The sequence below is a fragment of the Platalea leucorodia genome, assembly GCF_965183815.1.
Source record: "Platalea leucorodia genome assembly, chromosome: 3".
NCBI classification, from domain to species: Eukaryota; Metazoa; Chordata; class Aves; order Pelecaniformes; family Threskiornithidae; genus Platalea; species Platalea leucorodia.
In genome coordinates, this window is record NC_138825.1 from 76,594,670 (window position 1) to 76,622,499 (window position 27,830).

At 38.5% G+C, this 27,830-nt stretch overlaps 1 protein-coding gene across 2 annotated transcripts in view; it reads left to right on the top strand.

Annotated features, from left to right (window-relative positions):
• CDK19 (cyclin dependent kinase 19) overlaps positions 1–27,830 on the top strand; it is a 134,445-nt gene that overhangs the window by 90,551 nt on the left and 16,064 nt on the right. For both annotated transcript variants that reach the window (XM_082306396.1, XM_082306395.1), the window contains 5 exons: positions 5,874–5,931; positions 7,303–7,434; positions 23,962–24,105; positions 24,365–24,434; positions 25,642–25,714. In XM_082306396.1, coding sequence (XP_082162522.1) covers positions 5,874–5,931; positions 7,303–7,434; positions 23,962–24,105; positions 24,365–24,434; positions 25,642–25,714 — 477 coding nt within the window. The remainder of the gene's footprint in view (positions 1–5,873; positions 5,932–7,302; positions 7,435–23,961; positions 24,106–24,364; positions 24,435–25,641; positions 25,715–27,830) is intronic.

Consider the following 27,830-nt stretch of genomic DNA (forward strand, 5'->3'; position numbering starts at 1 on the left):
AATATCTGTAGAAGCATTATTGATTTGAATTAAATGATAAATATATTGGTGAGACTTGTGAATTATATTGCTTTGCAAGGTCAATCATTTTAACAGAGTAGAGAAACAGTAGAAGAAAATTGTATGGATTTAGAAATCTAGGCAAAAAAAATAATGAAACAGGTTTTTTTTGTAAAGTTAAGGATAACAGCTGAAAAAACCAAGTTGAAAGTGATTCTGTGTAATGAGAGCAGTGACTAATATGAGTGCACAGTATGTAAGGCTTGTAAAGAGAAGCAGATGTGAAGATATTTTACTCTATATGGTATAGTTTTGTCTAGTGCTTCAGTATCAGAAAAATGTTGACAAAATGGTTTTCTAAAAAAGGAGAGGGAAGTGATGATAATGAATTTTCTATACGGTTTTCAGTATATGGAAGTAATGCAAATGGAAGTGATAATCATTTGGAGGTTTGCAGTGCATAATAAAATCTTTTTAGAACCATTTCTTTTTTAAATCCTGGATTAATTAGATCAATTGTTATCAAAAGCATTAGTACCAGTATGCCAGTATATTGACCTGAAAACAACGTCTGGGTTGGAATAGCATTGACTTAAGGCAGGAAAGTGCCTACATTTCCTTGCGGATGAGAAGAGCAAAAGCTTCATTTGCAAATTTCTGTGAACAATCTGCAGCTCCCTCTTAATTTTGAACTTAAAGGCTCGGTGGTCTTCTGAGCAGTGCCCGCGGAGTGGAACACTGTCATCTCCTTTAGGACCTTTGACATTTGTGGAGCGGCGTGCTAAAAGCTAAGACCAAATCACCACTGCTCTTGGTTTTGGCTTGTGAATTGAAAGCGCATCTATGTATCAACACTGTGCTGTTTACAATTGCTTTTTTAAATAATTGGGACTTGAAAAGACCTCATCACAAGCCAGTTTCTTTAATTGTGGGGAGAGCTTTTATCTAAAAGACTTGCAATATCTTTTACAATAGAAGCCTCTTAATTCCAGATTATTCTTTGTCCAGTGATACATTCCAAAAGGGAAACACATTTGTTTGGATATAAACAATAAAGAATGGTGTATGGAAAGTGGTACGTCCCTATGGACGTTTTCTCACAGGAATGTAATTTTGCACCAACTCTCTTAAGAATTGTGTCACTGCTGCACTTGAGGAGATAACAACAATAACCATTAAAAATAAAGTATTGCCATCTATTGTTAGGCTGTTGTTCCTGTTTTGACGTGTTACGCTCTTTCAAAACCATAGATGGTTTCTTTTCTTTCAACCTTTGTTCTGATCTACTGCCTAAATATTTAAATAGGAAGCATATTGATTAAGATAACATGGATGTCCATGTGAGTCCCATTCATGATACTTATTTATGAAAACATACTTGTTAGCCCAACACTTTCATTTCTCTCCCACCAAGATCTGTTAATTGCTTTATTCCCACTCTCCCACCAATGTAGAAAAGTAAATATGTCGTCCATGCTTATTACTTGTAAAGAACCCATTAAATTATTGCCATCTACATCCCTTTTTGCAGATATTTCAGGTTTTTGCTCCAGTGGTTTGTTGCTGTTGACCTTGCTCTTTTTGCAAGTATTCTTTCGACTGTCAAATCTCAACTGCATTTCTCAGCAGGGATTTCTCTGTTCATTTTTATAGCTGATCTTCAGTGTGAGACTCCTAACTCTTACTGTTTCTGTTGTTTCTATAGCAACTAGATAGGTGGAGGCGCAGCAGCATCGCTTTGCTTCCCAGCTGGTGTTTTGTGCTCTCAGCAAGGGGAGAGTTTGAGGAAAATAGAGAGGGTATTAAATGGGATGTAACTGGCTCAGAAATGTAGTCCTTGTTGAGTTACCTCACTCTTTACTAAGGAGTTAGCTAATAATTTTAAGCAGGGCTTCTCAAACTTCCTTGAATAAAATTCTCTCCTCTCAGAAAGAGACATGATTTACTCTAAGTATGTGTCAGGTTTTGGTCTCTTAGCTGCTTGGGCCTTCATGTTTTCTTCCACCTAAAACCCTGTTTTCTTCATCACATGGACAGCAGTAAGATTTGTTTCAGGAACTAGGCTGGTGCTTATAACTTGCATGTAGCCTGAACATACATGAGGTACGGGGCTCTTTAATTTCTCTGATTCCCACTTTTTAATCTGATTTTTGCAGCTGTCCAGTAACTATATTATATTAGACTGTAATTCTATCATAGACTATGAAGTGACTATCTCAGAGTAAAATGTTTTGATACTTAAAATCCTACATATCCAGAGATTAGACTAACACGTTCTCCCTTCTCCAAAAAGCAGAAGTTGTTTGCATTCCCTTTAGCAGTCCTCTCACTTACCTCATGGTGGAAACGTTCATTACCTACTTTCCTGAGGATCTCTGATGCCAAATTAATCCCTCTGAAATAACCCAAAGCCTTTCCTCCATATCTGAGCACCTGAAGTTCTGCTACTCTGCCTTGGTGCCGCTCACTTAGCCAAGGCCCCGAGGAAGCACCCTTGCTCTGTGAGGGTTGGGTTGCTCTCAGCGTGGCTTGTGTATCATGAAGACCCTGGGAAGGTGAGCAGTTTTACTTTACAGTGTCTAAGCCATTATTATATCAACCAACCACAAAACACATGACCTATGTTTCAAGCTCCTCTGAAGCTGTTTATTTTTATTAAATAAAAATTCATGGGCACAGGAGCTGGATATCATTTGTCTCGTCTCAGAAAGATGGGTCCTATCAGGTTAGTGTTACTCTTTGACTGGTTCAGCATACATACAGTTGAAAATGCTTTCCTAACCAGAACAGCGCTGATAAGCAAGAGGAACTGGGAAAGTCCTATTTTTTTTAGTAGGTGATAACGAAGCAGTATTTTGCTTGTGTGGGAAATAAGCAAGTTCAGGTGTGTTTTCCTTCTGACTTAAGGAACAAGTTTGAATGAAGACTTCTCACCTCGCAGGAAGCTGCCACAATGCAAGCTGTTGTTGAGACAGTGGTCTGCAGGCATCAGGATGCCATCCACAATATGCCTGTCGTCTCCACATTGGTGGTGGTGCCTCAGGAGAAGCACTTGCTCTTTTGGAAATAAGACGAAGTTTTCAATTGTCTCACACTTTATTCCTTCTCTGTTTTCCCTCTCTCTAACCCCCATGACTCTCTCAGAGAGATTCACAAGAGCTAATGGATATGCAATCTGGTAAGTTTATAAATCAGTGTGCTTCTCTGCTGGCTGCCCAAGCAGTGTTCTGATCCTCAGTGGATTAAATATTAGCACAGACTTAAATTTTAAATGGAACAACATCTTTTCAAAACATTCTGGCTTGCAAATACATAAATGGACAAGTGTAGGGCCACTAAGTTGCTTAGGGGTTTGGGGTGTCTTTCTGAGGCTGAGGGAGCTAGGACTGTTCAGCCTCAAGAAGAGAAGGCTCAGGGGGGATCTTGCCAATGTGTATACATATCTGATAAGCGGGAGTAAAGAAAACTGAGCCAGACTCTTCTCAGTGCTGTCCAGTGACAGGACAAGAGACAATGGGCATAAATTAAATGGACGAAGAAACCTTTTTTTACTGTGAGGGTGGTCAAACACTAGAAGAGGTTTCACAGAGAGGCTGTGGAGTCTCCATCCCTGGACATGTTTAAAACCCAGCTGGACTCAGGCCTGAGCAATCTACTGTAGTTGACCCTGCTTTGAGCAGGGGGGTTGGACTTGATGATCTCCAGAGCTCCTTTCCAACCTGAACTATTCTGTGAATATTGTGGTTTATGTCAGCAGATAAAATAGTACTTTTTTCTATGAAAAAATTGTTACTTGAAGAATCTTGTAATATTACAAGTAAAATATGAATCTTACGAGATGTTTTGTTTTAAGAATCCTGTTGTATCTGCTTAGATTTTAAATTTTATCTTAGTACATCTCCTGGTGTTATACAGTTTATCTCGTACAACATAATTCTTGTATAGAAAAAAACTAACCTAGAAATCAGTGCAATAACTACATTTTTATCAGCTTTGTTCATGTGACAAATAAATGCATTTTATAGCACCTAAAATCTAATCCTGAATGTAAAGGTCTGTTGAAGTGGTTTTGATTCATACTCAACTCTCAACCAAGGTTGCTAGGCAGGATTTGAGGGAGAAATTTCGACAAGGAAACTGGAATTTTACTGTCTTGGTTGGGACAATTTTAGCTATGTGATTTCTAACGGAGCTAAAGTGTAGCGTGAACTTGCATGCTCCCCTTGCTGCCTGGTTTCTGAATATGCAGAATGGGATTGTTCTGTTCTCCAGAATATTCAATTCAGGGTAATACATAAATGTAAAACCAGAGTTTGACCAGTTGCCTTGAAGTGTTGATTTCATTATCATTAAATATTAACCGAGAGAAAGCATCACCTTTATCTTTTCTAGATTTGCTGGTGAGCATTTACTCAAGATCAATTAAAATAGCTATTGCATTCTCCAAGAAGGGGGTGCATATTCCCTCTTGAAGGGTTCCAAAAATACGTTGGGGAATGAGAAGTCAGGGATGGTGTTGAGAATTATCCTGAGATTAAAAAAGGAGGAGTAAAAGGGGCAGTGGCATCTAGAGCAGGGTTGGAAAGAGAGGCTGTGGCTGGAGCCAGGGAAGAAGCAATGTCTAGCCCTGGGGGTGAGGTGGGCAGGGAGAACAGCTTCCTGGGGGGAGGGAGAGAGAATAGGTGAAGTAGTGATTTTGTTTGTTTGTTGTTTTTTGTTTGGGGTTTTTTTGTATGTGTGTGCGGTTTTGTTTTGTTTTGTTTTTTTCCAAAAAAGCTCTGTATTTGCAATTTCTGAGCCAAATTAGTAACCCTAGTTTGAGTGTCTTATTTCAGGTAAATAGTGCCAACTGTTAGGAACTGAGAAATTAAATGAGATTCTGATGTTGGCTTTCTGGACAGCTCTTTCAGATTCTTGAACAAATCCTGCTCGAGCAGATCTCTTCAGGCATTAGGGATTTTAAATATAATTAACGTTCGGATGAACCTTCCAAAAATTCTGCTTTAAAACTTTGTTATGCATCTTTTCATTCAAATCACTCAATGTTTTCAATCTTGTTTACTTCTTTACAGCTGTTAGCACAATAGGGGAAAAGCTTCCAAGGAATGACTATTGATGTCTGAGGGAACCTAGAACCTAATTGCAGAACAATTGCTGTGATGTCATGTGCAGATTTTATATGGTGTTCACAAGCGGCTGGTTACAAACAACTGCAGTTTGCGTAAAATGCCCATAAAGGTTTTGTTCTACTTGTAAAGCTGCTGTCTACGCTGTCAAAAGCTTGTGGATGTAACTGTCTGTGTGTACTCCTGTTTTAAATGAATTCTCATAGCATGAAATCAACTTACTTTGTGGGAAAAATGCTTTTGCCAATGTGATTTTTATCATTCATGCACTAAAAACAAGCACAGCTCCAAAAATGTAGTTATATATGATGATAACAAAAGCAACTCTCATCTGTGCATTTGCATACCAAGATTTGGCATAATTTTCAGTAAGTTATACTAGCAAAAGTAGTTCTTGCCAGATTACTGATGTGTAGCATAAATGATAGCCTGGTACAAAATTTTCCTGCAGAAGAAAATCTCGCCAATGAACGTGATCATTCTGGTAAAAGTGGCAATGCAAATTTAATTAAAGATTGCATTTCTTACCGTGAAATGTCAAAGTACTTTACTGTTTTTCTAATTGTGAAATTGGTAACTAGGGATAAAAGCTAAATGTCAGCAAAACATAAAGGTATGGTAATTTTAGACTTGTAAGGGTATTTGTAGAAATGTTTTAATTATAAAATAAATGTACATATTTTTATTATTCTTGAAGATAATCATCAAAGGCTGGTTGACTAAATATTCTGCTTTTTTTTTTCCCAGAAACCAGCAAACATTCTGGTAATGGGTGAAGGTCCCGAAAGAGGAAGAGTCAAAATAGGTAAACATCTTGAGAAAATTTCATTGCACAGCTAAGGAATTACTTAAAAAATTGCATCTTCTAGTGTAAGATAGAAACAAATCCTTATTATTTGAGTGTATGTATGCACAACATCTAGTTCAATTTTAAATCTCATTCACTGAGTTTACAAGCTTAAGAGATTCCAAACATATTATTAGACATTTACAAAGCTTGCCAAGGACACCTGGCGAGATAAAAGCATCTGTAAGAAACACGAAAGTAATAAGCACATGGAACAATGGCTACGGCCAGGGTTCTTTTGACTTCTACTATGATTAGTTAGTATAACATTGTTACTTATAAATTGTATTTGTTCTTAATTATTTTTGTATAAACAACATCAATGCACATGTTTTTAGAGGTCCAAAGGTTTGCTCTGCCAAAGGCTGTTTGGCGTCAAGGTGGGAAATATGTAACTGTGATGGTCTTTATCCAAAATCTAATTACCTGTGCAGATCATAAGTCATGTAGATAGAAATTTTTTTTTAATAAAGCATGTGGCAATCATCAAGAAGGAAGTAATATACTGGAACCTCTTCTCTATTCATCGACTTTTGTTGTATTTGAAAATGTTCAGCTAACCATTTTTGATTCATATGCTTGTATTAGTATGGGTAACTGCAAGAAAACGATATTTGGCATTTCATAACTTTGGAAGCAGAAAGATTTAGGTGAAGTTGTGTAAAAGGTAACTTTCAGACTTGGATTAAAATGTGTGGTTTTGAATATACACCCAAATTTTGTACTTTCCCATCTAGCATTTCTTAATGTTACTTATAAGGTTGTTTCTAGAGAGAATTTTTGAGTTATATAAAATGAATGCTTACATTTAACATACACTTCTGTAACAGTGTACACTCACTGATTTCATTAATTCCGAGTTAAAAACTTTTCTGATTCTGGAGTTCATTCTTGCAAATCAAGTAGGTGGTATACTTTGAAAAATAGTGTAATCTAAACAATCTACACTGCAGTTGTTTTGGTTTTGCATTTTGGGTAAATATATAGCAGTCACAAGGGCTTACAATTTTGTAAAAATATATAAAAATAAAAGAGAAAATGTACATTAGAGACCTACTACTATTGACTTTAATTAACCAGGTTTCTGTTACAGTTCTATTTAAATAAACAGGCATCTGTGTTATGTAGTTTTACAATACCATGATGAAAACACTTAAAAATCAAACGTCATCCTTCATAGTCTTCTAAGTGAAGTAAATGGAATTTAGCCTTAGATAAATTTGGCCCAGTATTGTTATGAGTAACTTGTTGCTTTCTTAGAAACTTTCTTAGAAGCTTTGATTTGTGAGAATGTTCTTTTCTTTTCTCCCCCCCCCCGCCCCCCACCAGCTGATATGGGGTTTGCAAGATTGTTCAACTCACCTTTGAAGCCATTGGCAGACTTGGATCCAGTTGTGGTGACATTCTGGTACAGAGCTCCAGAGCTGTTACTTGGAGCCAGACATTACACAAAGGCCATTGGTAAGTTCTGTGTAAGAAAGAGGTTTACCTTTAAGTTTTGTAAAGGAGGGTAGCCTTATAGTAGATATGGTGATCAACTGACCAGCTAGTTTTTTTCCTGAAGTAGCAGCAGATGGAATATGATCCAATCCATAAAAGATTAATCCAGATTGAAACTTCCTGAGGACTGTGCTTTTATTTTTCAGTATGAGTTAAGGTTAATGTTAGACATTTTAAATGTGTTGTTTGTTTTTAAAATAAAAATATTCTTTGCATTGGTTTATGTGTGGTTTTTTTTTTTAATATGGGCTCAAATTTTGTAATCTTGTAAACCTTCAAAAGGGAAAGAGCTATGGCTGTTAAAGTGGTGTTCTTCTAGGGTGCTTCATGTCCAGATGCTTCTGTGAAGCGTGTGGCTTGATAAGGAGAAGAGCAGTCTCCTGGGCTGTGCACAATCTGCAGATCATTCACTCCTGATGACATACGAAGCTCCATATTCAGGAAATGCTGGTGGCCAGGCTCTTGTCTTCCTTTCCCCTTAGTAAATTCCGTAAGCACAATCAGCCTTGGTGCCTAGCTGTTCAGAGAATAAAAACAGAGATGCACAGAAGATATCCTGTCTGCGTGATTAGGTTATATATTGAAGAGAACCGCAAAGGAAACGGTGTCCCTCTGTTAATGGGGTTAAATCATTCCTATGTGTACAGAGGTGGCTTTCTTGGGAGTTGCAGGCATTTTCCTGTTATAGAAGTTTTCAGGGATGCTATGTGGGCCTTTCTTCAAAGAGTTACAAAACACCATGTAATACTAGCATCTCTGTTGGATGTTCAGTTGGGAGGACCAACACTTTTAATTAAGTCTTACAGTCTGGCTTTTTCAAATAACTCCTGTTTATCAAGCTATCATATACAGCAAAAGTTTTAAAAAAATGAATGAACTGTCACCTGACTGTGATGTGGACTTACACTTCACATTTCTTTATTGCTCTTCTCTCCCATTTGGAATCCTCCAGTGCAGGAGGACCTGAGCTGGGCAAAACACTGCTTTGTTTTTTGATCTTGCCTTGAATGTTCAGGAACTGTTAAGAAGGGCAAAAAGACTTTTGCATAGCTTTAGTGAGAATGTATACGTTCGGTCTTGCAGGCAGGCAACATGCATTTCTATCCCTGGACAAAGTTTGTCAGCATCAAAAAGTCGGGGTTTATATGCTAGCATTCCTTTTCATCTGCTGAAATGGAAAAACATAACTCTTCAGATGACAATATCTACATTAGCAAGTAGTGTGGCACAATAGAAGTGCATCCATAAAGCAAAACGGTACTGAGTACCTAGCATCCACATTATACGTGTTTTGGAGAAAGGGGAGTACTTTGGGCTCTCCTTGGCCTGGTCCAATGGCCTACTGCTCATTAGTGGCTGATGCATGCTTTTTGGTTTAATTTCATCCCAAAGGAATTTATTTTGTGTACTCTGAGAGAACTCTGCAGCACAAGCTGAAGTGTCATAGGTGTGGACAATCTGATGCATTTCAAAAGCAAACTCCTGGTCCAAAGTAAAATACTAATTGCAGATAGATTCAGTCAGGTTGAAAGGGACCTTGAGAGGTCTCTCGTCCATCCTTCTGTTCAAAGCGGGGTCCACTCTGAATTCAGACCGGGATGCTGAGGGATTTGTCTAGCCAGGTCTTGAAAACTGCTTAGAACAAAGATTCCACACCCCCTCTGAATGACCTGTTCCAGTGCTAAATCATCCTCATAGTGAAGAACTTTTTCCTTATACATAGTCAGAACTTCAGTTTACGCATGTAATCTCATTCTCCTGTTGTATACCACTGTAAAGAGCCTGGCTCTGTCATCTCGGTCACCTCTCCATAGGTACTGGGGAGGCTGCTCATAGGTTCCTCTTCAATCTCAACAAGCCTGTGTCCCTCAGCCTCCTCTCCCAGAGCAAGATCTTCAGCCTCTGACCACCCTGGCGGCTCTCCACTGAACTTGCTCCAGGTTATCGAAGTCTGTTTTGTATTCAGGTCCACAGAGTGGCCCAAATGTGGTCCAACAAGTGCTTAGTAAAGTGGGGTAATCACTTCTCTCAGTCTGCTGGCTGTGCTCCTGTTGATACAGCCAATACATCCTATTGATGCTGTTAGTCTTCATCACTACCAGGGTACACTGCTGGCTCATGTTTCACCTGATGTCCACTGGAACCCCCACATCCTTTTCTGCAGAGGTGTTCTCCAGCCAGTCTCCAACCCAAACCATTGCAGGCGGTTAGTCCATCATGGGTGCTGGGCTTTGTAATTGTCCTCATTGAATTCCATGAGTTTCCTGTGGCCCATTCCTCCTGCCTGTCTAGTTCCCTCTGCATGGTAGCTCTACCCTCAAGCGTATCAACTGTTTCCCCAGTTTTCCCTCATCCACAACTTGATGGGGGGGGTGTTCCAGCTCTTCTTCCTTGGCATTGGTAAAGACCCTAAGTTGGATAGGTCTCATAGGCCTCTGTAGTACTTCACTTGTAATCAGCCTCCAGGTTAGAGTATAAACCATTAACCACCATCCGCAACCCTGATGATGCAGCCATTTTTTCCTGGAGCCCAGGGCCTGTGTTCTGCTACTTGCCTTCACTACTCCACTGTTTCATGGTTGTTGTAGCCAAGGTTGCCATTGATTATCATATCGCCAGCCAGTTCTTCCTCCTTCCTGAGTAGCAGATCAGAAAGATGACACGTGTAGTATCTGTATGAAGAAATTTACCCCAACATCCTCCAGAAAGCTTTGCAAGGTCCCTGAGGTGACCCTGTTCGTGTCCTGTTTATTCTCCATGATGCTACGGAGCCTGTTCACCTCCTCCCACAGCTCCTTTTGCTGGGGACTCAGTGCCCCAACCAGAGTGTATCTCCCACTGTGAGGCCAGTGTCACCCTGCAGCCTGAGTCCTGGGTGGCAGCACCCTCCCTCTGGAGCTCTGACTCGGTTGAGGCCTCTGATTTCCCGGGGTACCATCTCCAGTGGGTGCTGGGGATGGAGCCTTGTAGTGCCCCCGCCGTGGTTGTGGCACAATCCTGTGTTGTCTGAAGCAGGCTGCCACCATGCAAACTGGGATGCTAACTTCTAAAGTCTGCACCCTGCAGTGGCTGAAAACAGTTACTAGAAGTGTTTAAAGAAAATACCAACAGCATTACCTTATAACGCCTGTAATTAGATGCTTAAACTGCCCTGACCATGTTGATTTTGTGAAACATGGATGTGAGTGGACCAGAATCACTTAGTGACCTGCGTGCATGGTACTGGGAAGTTACCTTAACTGACAGTTACCTATTTTTGATAGATAGCATATTGTTTGCAGATTTAGGTGAGTGATATGTACCATTATCTCAGGATATCTCTTTGAAGAATGAATTAGTATAATGCCGTTGGTTTTTTAATTATGTCATAAATTACGTGGTTCTTGCCCTGAGGGATCTGTAGTCTGTAGTAAAACACAGACAAGGAGTCCCTATGAAACTTTAGAGGATGATGCTGCTTCAGACAGATCTGGTTTTGCTAGTAGTTTATTATTTCTGAGGCGGTTATTTCTTGTACCAGACCCACACCAGTGAATCCCAAGGAGAGGTGTGAATGGATCACGTAGTACCTGGTGTGCAGCGTCAGTGCTGAGGGCACTCAAAACAGTTTGGGCAGCAAAGTAAAAAACACAGAAATGAAAATAAGGAAAGTTGCAAGATGAGGTTTGTAGGCTGACAGAAGGATTAGAGGAGCATGTGACTGAAGAGAAAAGAATAAAGGTACCTGGAGGTGATCTATGTGCAGCTTTAAGGCAAAGGGTAGAAGTGGGTAACAAAATGACAGCAGTGACATTCATACAGTTTGAGTCCAGACTTGTGTTTTGCTTCTAGCATTATGTGCATTTAAAAAAAGGCAATCTTAATGAGCTAAGCACGCTAGTGAGAGTTTAACTTGAATGCTAATGTTTTTGGCAAAGTGCGCAACTCTTAAAGCTCTTAAATCTCTGTGCAAGAAATATGATTTTAACATCTCTTAATATTAGATAATTCTCAGGAGACCTAATGTATCGTTTTTAGTAATAAATAATAAATTATATAAGATTCTCATTTAACTGCTCTTCAGTTGGAAATAATAATTTAGAAGAAAGGTGATTAGATATAGCAATTTATGAAAAAGGAAATGACAGGCTATTTGGTATAGCTGCTTATTTTCCATAGCTATTTTCTTATGCCTTTCATATAATATATAATTTTGTATAATTAGTAAATATCAATAAAATCGGGCTAAAAGCAATGTCATGCCAGCTTTAGTCTATTCTCTTCCAATTTTGTCATTGTGAGAAATATTTTTGTTTGAATTTACTGGGAATGCATTGTCATCAGTTCTCTACTGCAACACACTGAACATTGTCCAACAGCTGCTATATAATTCAGATGTTTGCTTAGGTTTTTACTGGTTTACTCTTGATTTTATTGTATTTTAAACATATTTTCTATATTCTGTATCTAATACTCTCTTCCTTATCTTAACTTTACATATAATGTTAATTATTGGCAGTGTATTCATAATATCCTGGACACTGTCTAGTATAGTGTCCAGTTTGGTTTTGTTCTTGTAAAAAGGTGCTTTTGGCCTTTAGGTATGCTTGCTTCCATGTAAATAATTCTCATACGTGATCAAAGAATGAAATTAGAATTTGATTTTTATCTCACTCAGGATTTTTGTCTTTGTTTTCTGGACCTGATCTTAGTTACATTTTGTGGGTTTCACTTTGGGGAAAAATTGGACTAAATACAGTCTGTTTAGAAAGAACTATGTATTACACAAAACAATATATAAGCATGTTTCATTATTTTAGAGGTAGTTTTTCAGTGACATTTTCCCCTTTATTTAATTTGTTCCTTCATAGTACTGAAATATTCTACTTTTCATTTATTTGCTTGCAGAACAAGTAGTTGTTAATCACATATATAACGTCATGTTTTAGGGAGATACAGGAGTCAGGAAAATACTGTTGCTAAAAAACAGAAATAGCTTTTGCTTTCTGCATGTTAAAAGGATAGTAAAAAGCCCATGTTAGGGTTTCATGGGGAATAATATTTAGTTTCCTGAACTGTGAATGTTTATAATCTAAGCCCTAGTTTATTAATAAAGTTTCCTATTATCTGCTACCATAGTTACAAGCAACTAACTTACCAGATGAATACAAATTGGGAAAATGGTGTTGTAGAAGCCAAAGGTCACTTTCTGTTCTGTTACCACAATATAAATCTGTACTAAATTTATTGTAGCCTGTTGAAGTTGGTCTGCATTTCCAGCACCATAATTTAAAAGCAGAATCTGTTCCCATGTGTTCATCAGTTTCTAATACTCTAGCAAAGAAGTAAAATATGCAAATAAAAGTAACTTGAGCAAGCTTCAGGTGAAACCAAGTAACTACAAAGATGTAAAATGCTTGTGATCATGGAAACGTTAATAAAATTACTGAACTTTTAGACAGTCTCCAGCACAACAGAAAATGCCTTTATACTCAAAATACTAAAGAAACAAGGTTGAAGTAAGTGGCAAGGTAGGGTGCTCCTTTCATTGATGGGCAAAAACTTCTGCGCTATACTTTTAAGGAAAGTAAAGGAAATGACTGTGGCAAAATGGAGGAAAAGGTAAGCTGGCTTTCAGCTTGAAAGGAGACATTAATCGGATTTTTTTTTTCATTCTGGGAACATCAAAATAGAAAATAATGTTTTAGTAAGTAAAGTAAGTAGTAAGAACTCTTTCTCATCATAGGTTTTTAAGAAAGCACATGGCAGTCTCTACTATGATTCATTCTGGTGCCTCTTGTAGCATAATATCAAGGAAATAGCATAATTAAGACTTGTTTTTTATCGAGTTGCAGCTTGTATAGTTAGCAGTGCTATCAAACAAGAACATGTTATCTCACCTCTCTTTACCACTTGCCTTAGTTAAAGAAATAGTGTATTTGATACATGGCATCAGATGGCTTATAGTATTTTAGATGGTTTGGATTTTGTTAGCAAAAGTGTTCTTCAGAGTGATCATTCATACACCCTGTAAGCAAGGCTAAAACAGCGTCCTGCACCAAAAAAAGATGGGCTTATTTATTGTGAAAAAAACAAATCTGAGAACCCGAGAAATCTCTATTGCTTCGTTACCTTTCCTTATTTGTCTAGATTATAAGTCAGCAGGAATGTCAGAAATGGCCATGTGGCAACCGCATTTACCAGCCTGAACAAGATTTAGGTATAGAGAAACTGTAATTTAAAGCTTGGGCAGTGCACTCTCACCTCATTCTATTTCCAGACTAACATATGGTTATGGAAGCTGGAAATGTGTGAAAGGTATAAGCAGATATCAAAATGCCTTTGAAAGCAAATGTCACAGGAAAATATTAGGTGTATCAAAGGGAATGAATTTATAATGAATACTGGGATCCGTCAGAGTTTCAACAACTCCATTCGACTTTATGCAGGAAAAAAAAGGAGAGGGAAGTATCTGGGGTGTATTATGTAGGATTTAGGATGGAAATATGTGCATATGTGTTCCATATTGCCTATGCAGCAAGTCCCACACGTTCCGAGTGCATCAGATGTCCTTACTGAATGCGCACAGATTGTTGGCACGCTGGCCGGGCTGTGGGGCCTCTGGAAATCTTGGACCGACGCCTAAAGCTCTTCTGGTCTCTTGTTCTGGGAGGGTTGGGGGGAAAGAGGAAAAACAAGACCTATCTGGAAAACCTGGTAAACCAGACGTTACAAATGGGGCCAACAAGAAGATTGAAAAGTCCTTAGGAAAAATGCACAGGGGAGGTTCCCCACCTGTGGTCTGTGGAGCCATGGAAGTATGGGGACTGCTTTTAAATATCCATGACAGACACTTAAGCAAATCTATAGTCAGTCAGCTTCTGTTTGCTGTATAGGGATCCGCATTCCTGTTTGTTAGAGATTTTGATTTGAGGGGAAGGGATTGTGGAAAAACTAGAAAAGTAGAGAAGTTTGGAAAATATTCATTTATGCGCTCTGAGAAGAAAAACTCAGGCTACACTAGGAAGGGAGCCTTGGTCATGCCCTGGGCAGTGTTATACGACATGGGAAGTAATTGGATTCAGATGATATTTTGTGGTAAACTTATTCTGGCATGTGGTAAACTTTCTTCATTTTGATTATCACAGTTGTTCTCATGCTTTTTCTGAGAGGCAAAATATTTTAATACCAAAGATTAATTCTTGCTCTCTTATCTAGTTATTGCAGGTGCTGGATGATTTACTGCTGCTTTTTCCTCTTGCTTGACAGTGATCTCTAAAATACCATAAATGTTTCTTCTTTAAAAAAAAAAAAAAAGGCATTTGCTTTGCTCTACAATCTTATCACTGCAGTCACCTAAGAAATGTAACGTTTTATAAAGGATTATTAGGTCACTTAAACAGAACATTTTAAAGCTACATTAATTAGTATTTTGGGAGACTTGCGATGCTGACAGCAACTCAAGGAATATCATCCACAGGATTGTTATACATTTTAAAACATTAACTGTTTTGAGATCTAGCATACTAGTTCCTGCCTTCTTCTATTGGTCTTGCTTCTCAAATATGTTGATGTCTGGAAATTAGCTTGTAAAGCTGGTGGCCATGGTCAACTCTGAAGAGTCTGAGAGGTGTGTTGGAGTGTGTACTAGCTTAATAGTCAGGAGAATGAGAACAGTGCAGTGGGTTGTAAAACCAATGGAGGTACTCTAATGTGGGGCAGACAGTAAAGTTTTTATGTCTTAGAACAGTAAGCTGGGTCTCAGGAGACTTGGATTTAAATAACAGTTCAGTCCCAAGTGTTGTATGTAGCTTACAGCATGTCGTTTAATCCATCCTATGTGTTGCTTCATTATCTGTAAAGTGGGGATGCTTCTTAATGGTATTGTCCTGAAGATAAAATCAGTTAAGGATAATAGGGAACTCCAGTACAAGTGTATTATAAATTAATCCATTCACTGAGTTAACAAAAATAATTCATCTGAGAACCTGGGGTGTCATTTAGCATCTGCAGTTAGCTTGAGAAATATACACATTCGGAACATTAAAAAAGAAAAGGAAGACAAAACCAGTGAAACCACCAATCACGACTAGAATTGCTAATTGTCCTGATGTAGATTGCTCTGTAAATTAACCTGTAAACTTCCACTTGCAGTCACAGAATACTTTTTCATATGTTCATGATTCTCTCCTCTTGCAAAACATATGAAGGGAAGAACCAGGTGTTTTTGCCTTTTTATTCAATATTTTGGCAGATTTGCTATTGCGTGATGATTACTATGACTTAACTGTACATGGGTTATTTTAGAGCAGGGAAAATAAAATAACATACTAAGAAGGCAGAATATGCTCTATAGTAATAGCTTTGTGATTAAAACCCACTTTGAACAAGAGGTGCCTTCAAAAATCCATCTATGCTTAGCCACATGTACATCAAAAATTGTCAATGATTTGTGGGCCAAAAAACCCTCCCTGCCAGTAATAGTCTCAGTTCCATGTCTTTTTCCTTCTAATTATTTTTCCCACAGAGCACCAGTTTCATGTTCTTTCCAACTGTTAATAACTATAGGGCCTCTTATATGAGCAAGTTTATCCTTCGCTAGTATCTCACTGACTTTGCCCTTCACCAGGCAGATGAGCTTTGCAGCAGCAGGATTGACTCTCTAACCTCCCTGAGCAACCTACACTGTGAGCTCAGTTAAAAAAAAGATTTAGGGAAGTAAGACAGAAGTTCTTCTTGCAATGTCTGTCATAGCCCGGAGCAAATAATGGACCCTAATGTGGAAATGGAACATGAATTATGACATGAGAAAGCAAGACTCAGCATTTGGAGAAGGTTAGGAGATGCGTTTTGCCCACTTTTTCGTCATACTCAATTCCATTCTGTACCCGTCAGTTGGGATATATTGTGATTCTTCACGATATACTGCAAACACATTGTTCCTTTTATATACGAGCAGGTGAATGGTTTGGTGCAGAGTTGAACTTGCATCATAGAGATGTTTGATTTGGCTTTATTTTTTAAGGCTTCATTTACAAAGCAATGAACTAAAGGCTGATTTCATTTAATAAATGCAACATGAGGTTGCCATTTAAAGATCCAAAAGGTGATCAGTTATAAAACCTCGTTCCATAAACACTTTACCCTAGCTAAATAGTGCAGTAATGAAGGCATTTAGTGTGCTCTATTTACTACCATATCCAAAATGTTCACTCACAAAAGTTGATTTTGGTTGAAAACCAAGTACCTGCTATCATAATAAGGTGCATACTTCTAGTGCAGAAGAATGTTTTTAGCTAATCCATCAGTTTGATCTTCAGGCACAATTATTTCAGCAATATCAACTGAAGCTTTCAACACTACAGCACTGATTCAGTAGAATGACTTGTTCTCAAGACAGGTGGGATTGCTTCACAAGTAGACTTCTTGGTAATAGCTGTGACTGACAGAATTACATTTCACAGCAGTTTATTTTGCTGCTTATCCAATAGATTCGCTTATAATTATGTAGGAGTTGTTCTCAGTGCCTTATTAGAATTAGCTGTAAGGCTGAATCCCTTAGTAACAGAAATGTTAAGATATTGTAAAGCACTGTTTAGAAGGACAAATAAGCCTCTCTGTGCTAAGAGGCAAGATTTCTTAGTCTGCATTCCTCTCTGTTGACTGAAATAAGGTAGACATCAAAAGCTTTAATAACTCCCAGAAAAGGCTGTCATGCCTTGTGAATTGGAACAGGCCAGGAAAGTACTCTTCCCACATGTTCCTTGTTATAACCTAATCTACCAGATAGCAGGCCTTTTGCTCACCTTATGTTAGCTCTGAAGGTGTTGACATGTTGGACCTAGTAAAAAGTTGTAATAGTTAATGACAGAAACCAAGTGAGAGCACACAACAGATTATAAACTCGTTGTCCCTCTTCATTTAGCATGGAGTTAACCTCCAAAGAGCTCCGTTGTGTACAGAAAAAGTTTTGTTAAAATATTCTGCATTTAATTAGGAAAAAAAAGTGTATTTCCCTTTCAGAGAATATGTACTGCTCACTTCTCATTTGCTACAGTTCAGAAGAGCACAGAAATGGCACCTATTCTCTAATATGCTGTGCTATTTGTAGAATATAGATGGTACGATACTGGATGCTTACCTGCAGTGATGGAATAAGATGGGGGAAAAAATGGGGGAGCAGGGGGGAAATTAATGATAAAGCACCATAATTAGTAATCAGGAGTTCCTGGCTTTCCAGTCCTATGATCAGATGATAGTCAGTCATTTTTTCATATGATAAAGTGAAAATGCAAAGCTGTGGATGTTCCCTGAAAAGCTTTGTAAATACTGTTTTACCAAAAAGCAGCATATCTTGCCTATTCTTAATTCTTTCATCATTACAGGAGGAAATGGAAACAATTTCTGTATCATCAGACTTGCCTACTACTTTGCAGTGTAAAAGACTTGTGACCTTTGCAATGAGAAGCTTTCAGACTTCCTTTACTTGCTGCAGTTGTTTGATACTTGGTTGGGGGAAGCAGCCCTGAGGCTACAAAGCTGCCTTTTGTGTCACCCGTTACATTCCTTGTGCTTTTGATGAGTTGTCACTGAAAGAACATTTTTCTTTCTACTTTTGTTTCGGTGAAAAGCTTTGGCAGCCCGCCAGAGTTCCTCTTGGACCCTCTGAGGTATAAGCGCTGCTGTTGCTGGAACAAAAGTAGCAAGTACGTTCTTCACTACATCTTGGAGATACTGGAGTTGGCATAAAAATAATAGCTCCCTGCTGTCTCTGGCATATTTGAAGATTTAGGATTAGGGAGAAAAGGAGGCTGTAACACACTTTCCTTGCCAGAACTCAGCACTTGTCCCAGTGACCTAATTGCCAACAGCAACATCACCTGAGGCTGGAGCCCACCCCAGTTTCTGGAAGAAGAACTGAGAGAAGAGAAGAAAGAAGATGGAACCATCACTCTATTCTGCATTCATGCAACCATTACTCTATTCTGCCTTTCAAGGATGTTAGCCTGCTCTACTGCTAGCTAATGTAGTTAATCTAGTTTATACAGTAGTAGTCTTGGAGGCACAACTGAAGAGTTAAAGAATTGCTGATGAAAATGGAGTATATAACATGAGAAAAGGGCAGCTTAATTTAAAAGGCTAGGATATTTGTTAAAGATTGGTAAACATTACCTAACTTGCCAATGAGTGATAGCAAATTTCTGACCCTTAGCCCACTGACGCCATTTTTTGCTTCCCCCTGAAAAGCCTGTCACATGTAGATGTTTGACCCCATTCTCAGTTCTTCATAGAAAGTGTCAAATTTAAAAGGCTAGTAACGGCTTCTTCCTTGACCTGCTGTTTTGCTGACTAATGTTTAAATGAAGCATATAAGAATTGAGTCCTTAATGTACAAAAGGGAAGACCTTTCGCTTGTGTCTGTGTGTGATAGCAACAGGTATGTTCTAGCGATCTTATCGGACCAAAGAAATGAGAAATCCCTCTTTAAAGGTGTATTATTATTTTATGTCTAATTTCTAGGTATTTAAATCCAGTGTAAAAATTAATAAACTCTTTTTTTATAGTATCTCTATGCTCCTAGGTCACTCTGTGTAAAGATTCCAGGTAAGTTTAGAATCTGCTGCTAGTTTAGAATGCTGTGCTCAGCATAAGAGAGGCAAGCTTTTCTTATAAAGAGGTTATACCTTTCCATTAGACCAATTGATATTTATCTGACAAAACTACACACGTGTGTGCTTGCGCAGCCACCTTTTGGGTTTCGAGTATATTGGTGTATTTGTTGTCCTTGCCTTGATTTGCACCAGGGGAGGTTTAGATTGGATACTAGGAAAAACTTCTTCACTGAAAGGGTTGTCAAGCATTGGAACAGGCTGCCCAGGGAAGTGGTTGAGTCCCCATCCCTGGAAGTATGTAAAAGATCTGTAGATGTGGTGCTTAGGGATATGGTTTAGTGGTGGACTTGGCAGTGTTAGGTTTACAGTTGGACTCGATCTTAAAGGTCTTTTCCAACCTAGGTGATTCTATGATTCTATGATTTGAAAGATTTGGTGAATCTTATATAAACTTTGTAGCTCTTTATAGGTGACCCAGATTGCCTTTTTTTGGCTAAGGCTGTGCTAACTAGCTTTTGGTTACGCTGGTTGTTGCATTAGCCTTTGGTGGACGTAGAGAAGCTGTATTCTGGTGTCCATCCACTGTATGCTTCCTTTACCAGCATTCAGATATGTCCTAGAGTCTAGACTTTGTGTTCAAACCAAAATAAAAAAAAAGCAGGTTGGTTGAAGCTGCTAGACCAAACTCACTAATGATGAATTCCACAGATCAATTGCAGCTAAATAGATGTTTTCCCATTCTTAACTTACTTTCTTTAACAGAATTTTATTAAAGAATTATATGAGGCTAAGAGCTTGTTTATGTATTTCTTTTCTTGGATATAGTTAAGAAGCATAAAGTATTTCGTCTTGGACTCTGTCCTGTCTTCAATGAAACATTGTAGTTAATATGCATGGGAAAAGATGTTTCATTTTTGAGAATCAAGGCTATTGCTTCATAAATTATCTTATTGTCTTAAATTGTCATAATATTCTTAAAGAATGTTTCCAAAATATTGGAACAAATAGAGAAATGAGATTATTGTGTCATAGAAAGGAAAGCATACATGAGCATTTGTCTGCTTAATCAGCCCTATCATTAAAACAGCTATGTCAGCATCCTTTTATACTTGCTTCTTGGCTACAGCGCTGAAGTAGAGCAGGACATGCAGGATTTTCTCAGCTTTAGTAGCTGACCTATAAAGCTATTAGAGTCACAGGTTTTAAAACTGGGACATGGACAGCCATACAAATATTCTAATAGTCTGTGCACCCAGGCATATATATGGAAAATCTGTTTACCAAACACAAGTGACCATCTTTAAAAGGCTATTTTTTCCTTTTATAAAATCATTATGTAGTACTTGAGAAATACTGTTACAGTGGAAGGATATTTCACTGGTGAATAGGTTTGAATGGGACCTGAGCAAGCTGTTCGGTGAGGAGTCTAGGGAAAGGAGTATGCTACAAAGGCCTTCGCTCCCATCCCTCTTTCCAGAGCCAGGGAGCAAAACTGGCTTGCATTCAGGTTCAGTGTAAACTTGGGGGAAAGTGGAGAGTCTGAAAGTCTTGGAGGGCAAAGGGGAAAAAAAAAAAGCAAAAACAAAAAACAAAACCAAACCCCAAAACCCCCAAAACCACCACCAACAAAAAAAAAACCCGCCAGCAACAACCAGTAAAAACCTTTTACCACGGATCGTTCCTGAAACCTCATGGTAGTAGAGGAAAGTGTAGGAAACAGAACCATCCTTATAGGAATGGTTGTACTACTCTGGTATATTTATTAGGATCCTCCTGGGACATCAGATGGGAAAACATTTAGGATCCAGTGCAACCATTAGGACCTATATGGCCCTGTTTTCAGTGGTTCTGGTACATAACAAGTTAAAATGGATACTGTCTGTCGTTTGCCTCTTATTTTTGGTGGTTGCTTTTAAACAGAAATTTTATTTATAATGAAATTGTTATACAGCATTATAAGAAGTTCTTCTTGTGCTAGAGGCAGATGTGCACTAGATTAATAATGCACTGTAGTTGAAAAATACTGCTTATGTGTTTTAAGCTTTGCCTCTGTAAATGCCCACTTCTGAGGGGTAGTACTTCTTACTTGGAATAGATGTAATAATCATTCTTCTTTTTTAGGGGCCACAAACTGAAAACACATGAAATGGCACTGGATAGGGAAATTGCTAATTATTGACACATTTTTTCCATAGTTAGAGCTGAAGTTTGTATTTGGTTCACTAATATGAACAGTGTAGGAGATAAATACCTATTAGGACTGCTTGTATTGATGAAGCTTTTAAACTTGCCAGAATTTAACAAGGCATTCCTGCTAGAAAAATGCCACATGTGGTAAATAATTACTGTAAATTATAAATGTTACTAAAAAAAGGGGGGGGCGGGGGGGGGGGCTAGCCAAACTTGGCAGAAAATCATTAACTGTGAGAATGGTTTCAATATGTGCCAAGGATGTGTTCGAGATCAGGTTACATAAAAGTTAGATTCACGAAGGGAAGACCCTGACCTGCTTGAGCTGATGGCTATAAGGCCTTTCCAGCTGTTTAATCTTCACTTACGGAAATTAAAGCTTCAGGTTTTCTGTACTAAGTATTTTGGGTTACTTTATATTAGTTCTTTGAAGCTGAAGAGTATCTGGCAAGAGACCTAAAGGGTTGAACCCCAGCACTATGAACTACCAGAGACTATAATGACTGATCAGAGCTGAAGTATTCTCATGCTTGACTTGTCCAGTAATGCCATCCCATAGAAAATACACCACCAGCTTGGGAGTTACCAGTGTTTATTCAGATGAAACTTCCAGTTGGTACAATGTCCGTCTTTCTGAATTCTCAGAGGGTTTAAAATGCGCTCTCTGTGTTAATCACAGCGTCAGGAAGTGGGAATGCGTTGCCGCGGTGGCTCTGCTCTCGCACAGTTCAGCTGATGAAGGAGGAACCGAGTTTTGAAGTTTGCCCTGTGTCACATCAGGGAGATTTCCCAGTTCAGCTTTGCTGTCAACGAGAATACTAGATTTTTTTTTTTTCTTTAAAAGGAAAAGCAGAGCAGTAATGAATAGAGTAATGAGCAGTGGCCCAGCCTCTCCCTCACTATGTGATAGACAGTGAGCACTGCAGAAAGCCATGAAAACCAAAAGGGTTGCAGTTCCTTTGGCCTCTAGATAAACCATCTCCAAAAGGATTTGCTATGTAGTATGACAATGAGTGACTAGATACTGTTAAATGAAGGTGCTGTTCTTCAAATAGTAAGTAATTTCCATTCTGGAGTAGATAATTTATGCCTACTACCCAGGCAGGAATTGTGATTAATATACTGCATTAGCTGCTTGAGCAGATAAAATCTCCAAGAGCTAAAGATCTTGTTTTCATGCAGATAAGGCTAATAAGAAAATCAAAAGAAGATAAAACCCTGAGAAAGTGATGTAATGCACAGAGCAAGTTATACCCTGTTGAAACTGTAAAGTCTGAATGAAATGTTATCAGACGTTCCTGTAAAAGAAGTAGGGAGAAAAGCTTATAAACTGGGACACCCCAAGCTCCACACCTGTAACATGATGGAAATGGAACTGACCTGTTTTGGCAAAGAGTGTGTGATGGCTTTTTTCATTCCCTGCCTAAAGAGAGCTTTTTTTCTTTCTTCAGGAGACCATGTGTCTCACAGGTGGCATGGGCCAACCACCACCATTGACAGCAGGTGGGGGTTTGAGTCTCAGATTAGTTGCAACAAACAAGAGACTTCTCTTGGTGTTCTCTTCCAGTTAGGTAATTTTTTATCATCTCTTAGACCTATAAATTAAGGGTAAATTGCTTTCTATATTTGTGCTTTTAAATTTGATAAAATCAAAAAGGTTTCCCAGGGTCATCTAGTTTAACCTCAGCTACTAAGCAAGTCTCCACACTCTTGTATTCAGCAATCTATGCTCATTATTCATTTGATCTCAACATCTTTTTCCAAAGTTATATCCCAGACACGTATTTGTCAATGTAGCAAATCCATTTCTTTTCTGCTAGTAACCTTCTTCTCACTGACAAATTCACACTTTCATTTTAAGATGCATAATAAAGCCTTGAGGTCATACAAAACACTAAGATGGGTGGTGATAGTAGTAACTAGAATGAATACACATAATCTAGAAATTTCTTCTCCTGTAAATGAAACTAATGTTCTTGTGCACAATATATTTAATTTTGAGAAGCATATTAATGAGAAATTTATGAAATAGAGGTTATTTTCTTTCATTAAAACATCAGTATATCATGCTGTTGGTTTCTGTATGTACATGAGATGTAGATGAGACAGTTCCAGTATTGTTCCAGTGGGAGTCAGTTGTCAAGTAGGATTTTTTTTTTTTAAGTTTGTTAATCACTCTTCTGCTCTTGATTAAAATCAGTATCTTGTTTCTCCGTTTTAACTAGCTTGCACTGTTTGGCTTAACATGAGTCATTAGTCTTTTCCTTCTTAGTATTTATTTGGTTATCAATTATCTGTTTGGAATTGTTCTGAAATATGTGGTAGAACTTTTATTTCAATTTGTCTTTATGGGGGATTTATGATTTGGTTTTGGTGGTCAGTTGAATGCCCTTTAAGCTATGTTGTCAGCAAATATTGTGTAGGTTTCTGCCGTAACTGTGAATACATTAAGTGCTGGACTGCCAGTGTACAACTTGAAACAGAATTTGGAGACTCCAATTTTGATTGAAAAAAAACCCTATATCTCCAGATTTACCCTTTTTTATGTATTATATTAATGCATTATTTTTAAAGTACTGTATGTAATTATACTGTGAGGCATTTTATCTTACTGTGGTTATACAGGTTGTTGAGAAATTGTGCAGAAACAAAAACCAGAGTGATGAAGTACAATAAATTTACATGAATTATCCTCCTTCTTTCTTAGATATTTGGGCAATTGGCTGTATATTTGCTGAACTATTGACTTCGGAACCTATATTTCACTGTCGTCAGGAGGACATCAAAACAAGTAATCCTTTTCATCACGATCAGCTAGATCGCATTTTCAGTGTAATGGGATTCCCTGCAGGTAATTTATTTTCATTAAAGTGTCAGACGTAATGCTACTGAGTTGATTTCCCCCCCCCCCAAAGGAAATGACTAGTTGTTTGTATAGGTACGGAGAAGCTGTCAGTTTGATGGATTTGGGAATGCTGACAATTATGGAACAATAGCACTGGCCAACAAATAGGAAGTCAAACAACTGCTGTAGTTATTTCTTCTCATGTATTACTTAACCTACATTTTCAGAATTGTAAATGCTTCTCCTTTCTCCCCCCCCCCCCAAGATAAAGATTGGGAAGACATAAGGAAGATGCCAGAATATCCAACTCTTCAGAAAGATTTTAGGAGAACAACGTAAGTGATGATGACACAACAACAGTTCGGTGCATGTAGCGGATAGGCAGAAATTGGCTCCTATCCTCTGACTTTTTGGGGAGGGGATTTTGGAGTGTTTGGGTTCTAATGCTGTGACAGCTGTCCTGTTTGAATTAGCTGTTCTGAATGGTGTTCTCTCCCTCAGCTGCTTGTTAAAAGCATTGACTGAGTGGCCACCTCATTTCTCTAGAAGGTGGAGTCATAAGTGCCATTTAATCTATGGCAGGCACAGACAAATGAGCTTGCTTAAACCACTTGGATTAGCTGTTCAAGATAACTTCATTCATTTTGTGTGAGAAAGAATAGGGAAGCACCTCCCTGGTCCTTTTGACCAGCAGATATGTGGAAACAGTAAAGTAGTGGACAGGAATTTCTATGGAAGGTAACGTGTTCGATAGGTCGTGATGCAAAGCCTATCTGGGATCTGAGAATTTTCCACTTTTAGTGTTTCCTGGTGCTTTGGCTAAATTAGTCAAGTGGTGGTGACAGATCAGAGGGTGTAAGGAGCAACACAGACTCTCTTGTAAGGCAGAGGACATGAATTCGGGAGTTTTTGGATTCTGTTTCCAGCTCTGCTGTGGGTGCATCACATTGGCTTTATACAACACATGAAGCTTATCTGTGCATGAAGCTTCTTTCTTTTGAAAATGGCTATAGATAACCTCTGGATTTGTAGATTAAAGGCAAGGCACAGGTCATATATATTTGGGGCATTTTTGAGCTTGGGCACTATAAGGACTGTATGGTTTGCTGCAGGTTCGGGTCAGGGAGTCAGAATGCTGAACTAACTGCTCCTGCCAAATTGCAGCTGGAAACAACTTAATAGCTGTTGCGCTGTTATGAACTGCTGTACGCTTTCTGTGGCAGAGTTGCTTTAGAAAACTAGAGTATAAACTTCAAGTTGAGTTCCTCTGTCATATGCCCATGTCAACAGCTTATCCATATGTAATAAAAGTTGCACGTTCCATGGAAATAATCTGTACACAGTTGATACTACTCCTGTTAGTGAAAAGCACACTTTATGTGTGCAACTGCTAGATAAATATCTGACATGTTTTCTGATAGCAGTTCTTTTTACAGTTTACTTATTAAGGGCTGGTAAATGTTTTTGTGATCACTTGGTACAGTTCCATATTCTTAATGCTGTATTATTTCAGAAATGTTGTTGTTTAACCGTATTTTTCAGATACGCCAATAGTAGCCTCATAAAATACATGGAGAAACACAAAGTCAAGCCTGACAGCAAAGTTTTTCTTTTGGTAGGTACAACTTGAAAATTACTGTGGTGATAGGAATGAAATGCATTTCTAGTGGTAGTACCTGTGTCTGTTCTTCTATCTCATTCTAACAAACACCAATGTTCAAGAAAGCTATTTATCACTTACTGGCCATTTTTGAGATGTGTTCTGTTTGTATACGTTCATGCTGAGGGTGTGCTTAAACTGCTGGTATTGAAGATTTGAAGGTCTTATCTAATTAAGTTCTGCAAGGCACTCGTATACCCAGCCTTACCCTTAGGTCTGCTGTGCGAATAGGATAGTGAGTATTATATATCCCTTGATTCCATGTTGTTTCAGAGAGCTAAAGAGCTCCCAAGAGCTAAAGAGTTTTGTGAAGAAAGGGAAGAGGAAAGGAGAAATTTAATTATCCCCTGTAGTAACTGTAGTAATTTTCTTTATTTGTCTTCTTTTTTTTCTTCTCCCTCCCCCTCCTCTCCTCCCCCTGATAATAGCACCTCTGTTCTGTGGGTGATTCCAAACAATATCCCTAAACATGTATTTGCTGGTTACCTAGTTGAGTCATTCATTGTAGGTGAATGCAGCGTTGCTCTGTCTAATATAGCATCATTTCTGGATGCCTCTGTGATGACTTAGTGCTGTCTAAATTTAGGAATGAAGTTCAAAGTGACTTTGCTAGTGCTGCGAACAGGGAGTCTCTATAATGAGGCTGTTAGTGCAGCTTGAGTTCTAGTGGTCTGTTTTCATCACTAGTTACAGATTCTTCTCTCTAGGTCCTGGCAAAGATGTGCTCTTTCACTTGTTAGTAGCTGCTGGATGATGACACAAATAGCTGTGGAAACAGAATAGGTTGGTCTCAAGTGTGTGAAAGGGAAGCATTTGCATAAGAAGTGTGAGACTTCAAGGAAAAATAAATAAAATTTCTTAAATTCAGCTTACTGGGCACACATTGGAATGATCTGGAGGAAGACTCTAACTGAAAAGATAACAATTGTAAGAAACCTAGTTAGCACCTGAATTTCCCGTTTTCCTACTAAGGGTGGAAGCCACCAGAAAGCCTGGTGGAAAGGCAAAGAAGCAAATGGGTTGCTGTCAGCTTATATGGTTAATTCGTCAAAGCTATGAACACTAAGTTGAGAGTCATCTTGGGTGGCTAGGCTACTTTTCCAGGGGGAAATATTAACCAGATCTCCAAAAAACCACAAAACTAACCATATATGGTTATATGGCATATATATAGATGTAAAAGAAATTTTTCATGATGGAGAAATAGTGAGACAAGGTTATTACAGGGTGACTGAACAAATAGATAAGTGTCTACCTATGTATTCCCCTGTATAATTGTGAGAATGAGAACTGAGATATCCAAACGTCTAAGGGCTCTTTCTGAACATCATGAAGAAGATAGTTCGCTTAGCAAAGTAGGTGCTGTTAATCAAATTTTTCTCACTGTTCGTAATCAGGGATGAGTAAGGGTGGTTTAATGATCAACCACAGAGATGGAGGCTGGTCTCAAATAGATCAGACTCCTAGAGCTCTGCATAAGAATGCCCAGGAACATGGGCAACCTTCTTGATACCTCATTGCTGCACTGAGGAGGTCCATATACCTAAATTGCCACAGCCATGCTATAGCAAAGAGGCTCAGTACCTGCCTTATCTTGTGAAAGATCCTAAAAACCAGCAGATCTTGAAGGAAAGGTGTGCATTGCTCTCCCAAATCAAGAGATTAGAAATGTGTCTGCTGATAAGCTTGGAGGTACATGTAGACTCCCTAAAACTCCTTGTTCATATCCAAGGTAGTTACGTTATTTTTTTGAGGTAACCTCCATCTTGCAAGGTGACCTCTGAAGACATGTACTTTGTAACCGTCATTGGTCAAGACTTTGTGCTAATGAGTGCAGAAAGTGTGGCACATAGAGAAAATATGGCATCAAGTAGACCAGTGCAGGATAGCAAGTGACTCTTGACAAAGAGGAAGATATTGTGCCACTCTGCTGATTGACATTAAGTGTTAATATCTACATGAAGGGCAGAATGTTTTTTATCCAGGAAGAGGCATCTGTTCTGGCTGTCCTGGAAAAGTTACAAGCATAGTATTTATAGCTGTCATGTCAGGCCAATAGGGCCCGACAGCG